Source organism: Aplidium turbinatum, chromosome 17 (assembly GCF_918807975.1).
Source record: "Aplidium turbinatum chromosome 17, kaAplTurb1.1, whole genome shotgun sequence".
NCBI classification, from domain to species: domain Eukaryota; kingdom Metazoa; phylum Chordata; class Ascidiacea; order Aplousobranchia; family Polyclinidae; genus Aplidium; species Aplidium turbinatum.
The window spans coordinates 15,612,633-15,623,426 of record NC_137488.1 but is presented as its reverse complement, the minus strand read 5'-3'; the positions used below and the strand labels follow the sequence as shown (position 1 = coordinate 15,623,426).

General features: G+C 39.3%; 1 protein-coding gene across 1 annotated transcript in view; it reads left to right on the top strand.

The window, feature by feature from the left end:
• Nucleotides 1–2,785: 2,785 nt before the first annotated feature.
• LOC145786246 (neuron navigator 3-like) overlaps nucleotides 2,786–10,794 on the top strand; it is a 47,664-nt gene continuing 39,655 nt past the window's right edge. Inside the window, exon 1 of the mRNA XM_082597886.1 lies at nucleotides 2,786–2,842. Within this exon, the coding sequence (XP_082454012.1) occupies nucleotides 2,786–2,842 (57 nt within the window). The remainder of the gene's footprint in view (nucleotides 2,843–10,794) is intronic.

The window sequence follows — 10,794 nt, the reverse complement described above, 5'->3', positions numbered from 1 at the left end:
TACGACTTATCCACTATCCTCAAGAAAAATATCTCTGCATTAAGTTACTGTGCGGTATTTGTTTTACAACAATAACGACCGATTCTTACTTCCCGAGCAGCTTTGGAGTTCACATTTTTTTAATCAATTCATATAATATCAATTTATTTTTTTGTCATTAATGCGTTGAGAACAAAAAAAGGTAGTAGCCTACTAGGTATCGTAAATGATAAACCAGCTCGTAGGAACGGGAAAAGGTGGCAAATTTTGAATTATGAGTGTCGACTCCTTGATTCGTATGTGATATGTAATTTTTATTGGGTTTGTTTACAAAACTTTCACATCATGTTACTATTTACGTTTGCGTCTCCAATAAATTTGGCACTTGCTTTACACGAGTATATTGATGTAATCGTGTATTCCAGATTGCACTGTAGCATTCATTATGTTGCCATTTTACTTTGACACAGTTTTCTTACACTTGTATTGTAGTCGTAAACAAATCACAGTTGTCCAGATTAATAATTTAAAACCTCCAGACATTTGCGTATCTATCACTTCCATATGTCACGAGATTTATTTCGTTAATGAAGTTAACTATATGACGTGACGGGAATTTACCGTGCTCGGCTGTCGTAACGTCAGTCCCCAGCCAGACAATCAGTCCCCCCTCCAGACAGAATCAATGTTAAAATTACGAATTTTGCTATCTGGGATTCTCATTCAAATGCCCTCAGTTGAAAGTATTGTTTAACGTATTCTGGCTGATCCTCAGTGGTTGAAGGTTTAAATCAAGCAGACAAGAAAGCAAGGAAGCCGATCGTCATGTCCCTTTCAAAGATGTTATTGTGTGGGCAATACGCCATGCTCTCAAAGAGCGTCGAACCGAAGTCTCTTCAGACAGTCTGACACTTTGAATCAATGTAAAAACGACTGATTTTGCTGTCTGGGGAGGCGATGTTGATGCAAACATTTTTACAAAGTACAAAGCAAATTATGTGACGATAAGCTAATTCATGAAAAAGTGATACATGATTGCGATGCATACTTTAATATTTATTTGCTTCGTTTCAACTGGAAAATTTAACTTCAAAAGAATTAAATTGGGTTCGAATGGACGATTTTGGTCTATTTGCTGCAAGATTCCACCTGTAGATCGTGTAGTTGGAGAAGGCTAGCTTGTCCAGTAAATCTACACAGAGAAAGCTTACAAGGGCTAGCTTATTTAATGAACGGTGTGCGCTGTAGCCTGACAAATGTACACAACATCACCACACAACTCTTATGCGCCTTGTCGGCGTATGACTGGGAAATAAATCAATAATTTGTTCTCTTTTTGCTACCGTAATTATAACCGGTGTAAAAGCGTATGTTCTTTCATGACCTTCTTCTGAATGGTTTGCTTCATTGTATCTATTCGAGGCTTGCTGCGAGCAGATAGTACTGTAGGTTGTCGACTGTTTTTATTTAGGCGGTTGCGCTTCTTTGCATGTATTTAACGTTTGAAAATGAAAAAGATAGATTTGAAAAGTTTCTGATAGACTTGAAAAGGTTTTGTCAGTAACAATAGGTTGAACGTCGTACGGAACATTGCTTTAGAAAAGTTGTTTCGCAGTTAAGTCGGAAATTGGTGATGCGTGTTTAGATATTTTGTTCGCTTGTTGCAGATTGGAGAGCGACTTTTCCTCCCTTGGTTTTCTATTTAGAAGGGGTAACTTTGTAATACAAATTTAAAGTATCAGCTTAAAGTCAAGATTGAAAATTAACAAGTGAAAGGAAAATATTGCTTGTATAACTTTCAATGAGAACATTCAACTCCGAGGTTCAACAATCAACAATGCTTTATCCCAGAAAAGGATGACTTCTTAAGTTTATGCGTCGAAAGTACAATCAGTTGTGGCATTCTATTTCTGCCACGCCAGAAGCCCATATGCGACGTATTACTGATATAACCTCATCCACCCAGTCTTGCATCGTGGCCTTGAAGCAGAGACTATGTTGAGAATACAAAATATATGCTAATTTCATTCACTCAGCATTTTGTCAGGGCTAGCATGAGTCATTTGTGCTGGGATGTGTACTTTTAGGTAAGGGTCTGTGCCACAAGCAGCAGAACAGCGTTGTTTAGGATTTGTTAATATTTTCCTACTCAGTTTTCGTCTAACAACATGATAGCAACGCGAAAACAAATTCATCTCAAACGCTTTGAACGCTGGGCAGATAAATTGTAACAGTTTTACGTTAATTAAACGTTGCTGAATGGTGATATGAACAAACCATTGTGTGTGCTCTGCAATGCAACAGGCTATGTGATGACAAGTGTCGCCATGAAGATGAGAGTATTTTAAGCAGACATGTTCTGGTGAGAATATTATTCTGTGTAAACAGAGTTAACACGTTTAAGCGAAACTGTGCCGCATATGACTTCACTGAGCAATATCTGTTAAGTATTTAACAGTGTAAACTTAATCATGCGTTAATATGTGGTGGGTTAAATTGTTTACTGAACATTACAAAAAGTAAACAAACGCGTTTCATGGGATTAGAAAGACAGTATGCGAGATGACAGAAACACAAAGTTCTACTTTGTCAGTAGGCTTTATTTACTCCAATCAGGCAAGTTCTAAATTGCCAGTATGGGGTTGATGGAAATGTTGCTTAAATTGCAGTCGTTCAATGTAGCAAATCTTTAGTGAATTCAAACCATTGAAACAGGTAGCACTAGTATTACGTTATGTGATGTCAATGAGACAGCTTCAGGAATTTTTTTTCGATATTTCAACGCATTGATTGTGCGGACATAGTAATGGCTGACAAGCGTTTAGTGATGACTGCAACGACGTCCCGCGAGATCGAAAGGACGGTAAGTGCGCTACGACTGATGAATTCAATAAAATTATCTAGTAATCAACTATTTCCCTCGTTTCTGCCTTGTTTGTCGGAGTCTGCACTTAGGTTGCATAATTAATTAGACCCCTGACCACAGTAGTTTACTGTGCTCTGCAGTTCTTTTCCTGTTTTTTTTTTTTTGGTGTGTGAAATAGATACTGATTATATCCAGTTTGTAACCTTTTACCTGTGGTATCTTTCCGATTTATATTTTGTTATCATCGCTAGTATGTTTTGTCATTTGTAGCGAACACATCAATCAGTTGATGTTTGCGCTGTGTTTTGATAGCCTTAATAGTTTTTATTGATTACATCTTTGCAATGTGAAAGCTTCTTCTGAAGCTTGGTTTCAGCACTTCTGCATTCACTACGTCACGAATCTCCTGCAAGTCAGCAGTTGTGAAATGAGCAAGAAACAACTGAGCAAGTGACAACTGAGCAAGTGACAACTGAGCTAACAACACTTCAGCAAGTGGCTAAAGTTGGTAAATGATGAAACTGAGCAAGTCGAAGGTTGACATGTCACAAGTCAGCAAATGCAGTTTAGCAAGCGATGACCAAGCAAGTCTGACGTGAGCACGTAAATCTCATTTGCTGACTTGGCAGTAGCTGAAATGTACTTGCTGAGTTGAAGCACTTTCTGAATTGTCGCATGCCGAGTGGTCCGACGACGCTACATCACAGAGGTTGTCAGTTCAAGTTTTTTGCTTGTAATGTTTTTTTGCGTGTGCTGATGTGTCTGCCTTTGTTATCCCTTTTCTAAAATTTTTCTGAATGCCAGATTGCCTTTCAATTGCCTTGCTTAACTACATATGACGTGGGTTGAACCTTTATCGCTTGATCTTACAACTTGTTTGATTCAATAGCGCATACTTATAAATCATATCGCTGTGAAACTTGTATCTAAAGTCATTCCATCTCAGACACAAGTAAACAGGGCCGTTAAGAGGATAACTTGGGCCGATACCAATTAAACCGGTACCTCGGGACCCAGGTCAAGATACTTTGAGTGATGTACTGAGAGTCAAGATACTAACAAAAAACCCGCTATATCCTAATATTACACTTCAAGTTTCCGTTCTTCTTGGAAAGGTTGCTGACCCCTAAATTTATCCCCGGCCCTGGTCCAAATACCTCCTGGAACCCCCTGTCAACATTACTGCAAACAAATGATTGTGTATTTCCAATGTATTTAAAGAAAGCTTTGCAACGAAACGTTTTCGCTACCGAATCGAGTTTCTCGCATTGTTGTTGTTTTGCCTGCAGAACCCTCTTGGCCTCACTGAGCCTGAACTTGATGGTCGCGACACGTGCTCTACGTCACGGCACTATATTTGCCTCAGACGTAATCAATTCAAGCACATTTAATTTGTTTAAGTGATGCTGATATCACGGAGATAAGACAACTTTTTGTTTTTGACTTAATGAAAAATGTTTCAAAAATCGATCGTGATCATCAAATGGCTTGTTACTCTGCTAAAAGCTCGCGGAGAAGTATTTGCATCATTGATCCGCCACAGCCCAGATGGCTAAATTGTCTTTGACGCATCGTTCAAGGATAAATTTTGTAGGGCCTTGATGCATGTTCCTCACTGTCTAGACCAGTGGTTCCCAACCTGGGGTTCGCGGACCCCTTGGAGGTCCGTGAGAAAGCATTTGGGGGTCCGTGATTACCTTGATGAATTTTGGAAAAATTTGTTCCATATGCACGGATAGAGCACCAGCTATGCTCGGAAAAAAATCCGGATTTGCTGCTTTAGTGAAAAACGATGCTCCTCGTGTGGTTGTTACCCATTGCTTCTTGCACAGGTAGCCTACGCCTTTACAGGAAAAACTTTACCAGCAAGTCTCAAAGAAATTCTGACGAATTGCGTGAAAGTTGTTAATTTCATCAAAAGCAGAGCTGTAAACCACCCTACTTTTAAAGCGCTCCGTCAAGAAGTAGGGTCAGATTACGAAGTACTTTTGTATCATTCTGAGGTACGTTGGTTATCTAGAGAAGTTTTAAAACGACTGCAGCAGCTAAAAAATGAGGTATCAACTCTTTTGAAAGCAAAACGAAGTCCCCTCTCAAAATTGTTTTAGAGTGAAAGTTTTCTATGCGGCATGGCCTACTTAGCCGATATTTTCGGTCATATTAACAATGTTAATCGTGGCATTCAAGGACCAGGTGTGACAATAATTGATGCAGCTGAAAAACTGAAAGCGTTTTTAGCCAAGTTGCCGGTTTGGAAACGCAGATTGGAAGCAGGTAATTATGTTAACTTTCCAATGTTAGAAGATTTTATCTTGATGGATGAAACTCAAAGAGAATGTACTCTTTTGATCTCTATGAGAGAAAAATTTTGTGCACACTTGGAAACCCTGCAAATCTCATTTCAACGTTATTTTAATTTAGAACACCTGCCGCACGAAGTTGAAACATGGATTCGAAATCCTTTTCTTTTTGACTTGAGCAACATTAGCGATGACGATCTCAGTGAAGATGACCTAATTGATTTGAGATCAAAAGAGTTAATACGCATTGAATTTCATTCAATAACTGTGGAAAAATGTTGGTGCTTACAACTGCAAACCCACCCATTCTTGGCAAAGCAAGAGATTATTGTTTTGTTACCATTCATGGGGCACCACTTACCTTTGCGAGGCAGGATTCTCAGCTCTTGTTACAATAAAAACTAAACATCGAAATCGCCTGGACGTTGAAGATGACATGCGTGTTGCATTTTGCATTGTCAAAAACTCAAGCACAGTTCAGTCGTTTAGTTCAGGAAAGGCAACAACAGACCTCTCATTAAATTTGCTTACGTTGAAAAAGTTTCGGCATGGCACTTTGGGTCACCTTAATATTCAAATAGTCCTACTGCTGACATTTCTTGAACAATTCATTTATTTTCCTATTTGAGCAACTGTTTAACCTGATATTTGCCGCAGGAGTCATAGCGGCAATGCAATATGACACAGTACAGTAGTTGAGTAGCATAATTATTATAATAGTCAATAGTATGTTAATTGAGTTTCAGGCAAAATTTAGGTAGGGGTCCGCAGAATTAATAATTTGTCTAAAGGGGTGCGTGACAACAAAAAGGTTGGGAACCACTGGTCTAGACTCTAGACTACTGTAGTTAGTGTTAAACAACTATAATGCCCCGATTTTCTATAAATTGATGTTGATTCTGTAACACGAAGTTGCCTATTTTTTTATCTATTAAGTTTTTAACGTGGAAAAAGAATAACTGGAATAGGATTTCTGTTGAAGAGTTGCCCAAGGTTTATGATAATGTCTTCTAACTCGTTTTTTGGAGTAAGCATCAAATAAAGAAGAATAGACAAACATGGAGAAAAGTTAATGTTTTTACAAGTAAAACCATATGTTAAAGCTTTTTCTGCAGTAATCGTGACTTCAACAACAGCATTATGCAAATAGAAAAACTTTTAATTATAATAAACACAAATTTACGGACGTCGAGACTTGAGCTGAATATATTCTGATGGTAAAAGACACGCAAAAAAAAAAAGACATGCAATCCGTCCAATATCAATGAAAATGTATGCCGGTTTGCTGTGCGAAACGCACTGTTGTTGAAAGGATAATTTGGGCTCGGTACGAATGAGCTTCTCGGGCCCCAAATCAATACACTTTTAAGAAAAATACACTGAATCCAAAGAACACTCGGTGGTTTTTTCTAACTCCTGAGCTGCTTGAAAAGGTTGCGGCTTGCGGGCCCTAAAAATCATGCAGGGCCCAGGCTCTAAAATACCCAATCGACCACCCTTGTCAAGGCTATACTGGCAAAACATCAGTGCTGCAACGTTATGTAATGTGTAACGCTGCCCTGGCATCTCTTAAAAGTAATAAATCCGGGGATATGAAGAATAGGAGCAAAAAAAAAATGTGCTACTTTTCCAGCAATAAGCATATTTTTTTTTACATGAAACTGGGTTCTTTGAGCAGTCTGCAATCGCATTGCAATGCTCTGGCATAGACAACATGACGTCATGTTGAATATGTTACGGTGACGTCATAATGACTTGTACAGTTGAAGGTTGCAACTAAAATCTCTAGCAGTTTAAGATTGGTGTGCAGGGGATAGATATGCGTTCGATATTAACAAGCATTTAATTTATCGTTGATAAAAGTTGGTTGGGATTGCGATTCTTAGCTTAGACCAGGGCTACTCAACTGGCGGACCGTGGTCCGAATCCGTACCTTCTGGGTGTTGATGGTGGATCTTGAGCTTTTGGAAGAATAACCTCATTGCCACGTTTCAGGGCTTCTTTAAACAGATTTCTAATGGGAGGAAGCAATTTTTACTATGATTATCCTAGTTGCTGGGGGGCTTCCACTCCCATACTCTCCAACACTTTCTCAGAAATCCAATTCGAGTTACATTTTACCTAAAAAAGTGGTTTGGTACAGATAGTTTAACTTTCGTGGTTGCGTATGAAATAACTTATTCACCGGACCACTAAAAATATTCAACTTGTCAAACTGGACCTTTGTTAAGATTAGTTGAGTAACCCTGGCTTAGACTAACAAACTTAATGTTGCTTACTTACTTGATAGTTAAGTTTTAAAGAAAAGCAGGCCTCGAAACAACTTTTTTTTTTCGGCGGCCAAACGTGTCCGACTGAAGCAAGCTGTTCGGCGGCCAATCACAAGCACATGGCGGCCATCGGAACTCCGACACGCATCAATTCAGTCTTCAAAATTAGCACATTTGTACTGCGGCAGAAACGTTGCCCAGGCCAAACGACAAAAGTTGAAATTGCCTCGGCAATTGCTGTGAACGTTTATTACGAAACAATTGTTCCAAAACATGTAAAACGGGAAGCGAAAAATATACTAGAGTAGTTTATCACGACGGCATTGTTTGATTTGTTGTGATGTAGTAATACCAAAAGTAGCGATGAAGCGAGCAACAAGATACGCACGTCGCACGCTGTTACAGTAATTCACGTTAAATAACTCATGGGGGGGAAATTAAGTTAATTTTGCGTTGATTCAACGTTCGAGTCAGCACAAATCGATTTAATATTCCGGCGGTTTATATTGCGTAACAACAATGCCCAATAAGAAATATACGTTTGTTTTACGTTAACTCGACATCTAACAACGTTGAATGATCATAAAATAACGTTAATTGCTCAACCAGGTACCATACAAATTAATAGCTCCCTGCGAGAAGATTGCCTCGATTTACATGTACAGTAACATAATTTCGGCACAATTGGGGTACTGCGAACAACACAAAGTCTGTTTGATAAAGAACTAGTCGGAATCATCAGATGCTGTATCGGACCACGAGGTTATCGCGTCGTCACTGGAATCAGACATGTGCATCAAGAGGCTCATCGCTTAGCTGCAAATCTACACTGTCTTCTAGAGATGCAGCGAACCCAAAATTTTTATCCGCACACCGCACCGCAACTGAATCACCTATCCGCACACCGCACCGCACACCGCAATTTATCTGGAACTTTAACACTGCACCGCACCGCACACCGCAAATTACAAAATTTTCAAAAAATGTTTTACGCGTTATTTTTTAGAAAGTCAATAGTGGCAAAAAGCACCCAGGGCATATAACTGGTACCGGTAACCTACCGGTACAGTTGTGCACTATAATGACTAGGCTAACCAGATCATATTCTCTTACCAGCAATGCATCTAAGTTCTAAGACATCATGCTTTTTCAAATAGAATGTTCCTGGATCCAGTATCAGGACTTTTGAAAAGTTTTTGTAAGCAATAATGCAATTTTAATGTCAGTGGCTGTATGAACTACATACTACACAGACAGACAAGATGTCAAGAGTAAAACTTATAGCCTGAACTCACTAGGCTAACTGTTACAGTAACTAATGCGGTAGTTGCGCTAGGCCTATAGCCTGATAACTGAGCTTATCAGCTAGGCTATTAACCAAAAACACTCGTACAGCTTCCTCACAAGCCAGACCTAAAAACCCTGTCAACTGCAAGCCATTTGCATAGCTTTGAGCTTTCCAGCTTAAGGTTTCCGAAAAAAAAACTGATCCGTGTTTCCAGTTTAAATTTGAAGTTTCATAACTGATTTTCTTAAAAAGTTGAAAGTTCACGAAAGTTTAATTTCTTGAAAGTTTACGCGGCAAGCGGCGCGGCACGGCTTTTCATTTCAACTTTCCACGCGGCGCGGCGCGGCACGCGGCGAAAAAGTCATAAGCGGCCGCGCACGCGGCGCGGCACGGCGCGGCTTGCATCACTACTGTCTTCGCCGTTCGCAATGAAGCGTCCACGTTTTGCGCTTTCGGGCTTGATACCAATCCACACGCCTCTTTCTTTTTCGTAGAGCTCCATCAGGGTGTTGTTTAAGGAACAAATCTATGGCTGTGCCATAACGACTGGAAGGAATGTCTAACCACAGTCTCTATATATAGAGACTGTGGTCTAACCCTAACCTTACAAGCGCTCGTGTGGCCTTGGCATTTTTATTGCCGAGGCTAATTTCGAAGACTGAATATATCGCATCAATAAAGTGTATTGTGATGTCACTTGCATCATGCGGATGTCAGACATCAGCTGCTGGGTCAATCATTAATGTTAACAATTCAAGCATAGACCGTGTGTATTGTGATTTATCGGGTGCTTTGACTGCTTTCTAATCCTTTGTGATTATAAGTGGCAAAGTACTTTATTCACAAGGCCGCTTGCTTAAAATTGTCTCGGAACGTCATGGCGGACAAATGCGGCCGACGGAAGGGTGAGACCCGGCGGACAAAATGTCGGTTTTTGTAGGTTAATCGCGGCCATGGCCGCGATGGCCGCCTTCAGTTTCGAGGCCTGAAAAGTGGTTAAACTTGAATTTGCCAATTTAGTGTGATGCTCTCTAACTTTTTTGAGAAGTTGTTAAACTTGACAGCTTCTATAAAACTGTCATTTCTGTCCACAAACTCTGCTCATTAACGTCGGATCAACAAAAGCAGGTTTTCTAGATAAAACACACACAATGTGATCATAGTCATTAAAAAGTTATAACACAACATTGGAACCGTGTGTCAAAGTGTTGCAAGATTTATTCACGTCTATGCCTGTGTTTCTTCAATCGGTCTGTGTCTGCTTTATTGACTTCGGTTGACTGACATTTTGAGGGCGGCTGTCGATTCGAGTTACAGATTGTTTGTTGGTGTAGTCTGCGAAGTTTGTTTAGTTTTCGATTTGCAGGATGAATGTATAAATAAGTTAAGGCTTAACTGGCTTATCGCACTTGGGTATTCTTCTATCGAATGTCGTTTTGATGCGTTCACTTACATTTGAAGAGATTTGAAATTACGTTATGAAATACATATGAAATATTGTTATGAGATTAGCTTCATTTCTAATATGTCACCATTTGCAGCAGAAGAAAAGCAAATAATTGCAAGTCAGTAATGTGAACGTGTAGCCTAATCACTGGTTTAGTAGGGTTTTTCACACAAGAGTATTGTTATTATATTGAAAAAATATTTGAGTTTTGCAATGATTTTATGTTTTTGAGCACTATTTTTTAAAACTTGTTGCACATGTGTGCTATCGAAAATAACTTGCAAACACAACGCTTCTGAATGTTCACTTCCAAGTTAGCAAAAATCATCTTTTTTACATTGATTCAACCTCTATAAACGTAAAAGAGAACAGAGCTTGGAGTATAGAAGTGGAGTTAATGATATTGACATTCACGCCGCGTCCACTCGCCGGGCCCAACAAAATGCGGTAATGAATATTTCATATCGTCAACTTCCAACGTTGCAACTGAAGGTTCAAGATTGCAAGCAGCTAATTGTTCCTGCTGTCATGTGTACATGTTTAACGTAACTTTACGCAAATACAACATCGTTTAACACAATTAATTAGAAATCTTAAAATTTTCCGATTTGCTTTTTTTTGACATCGCTTTTTAAAAATCATTA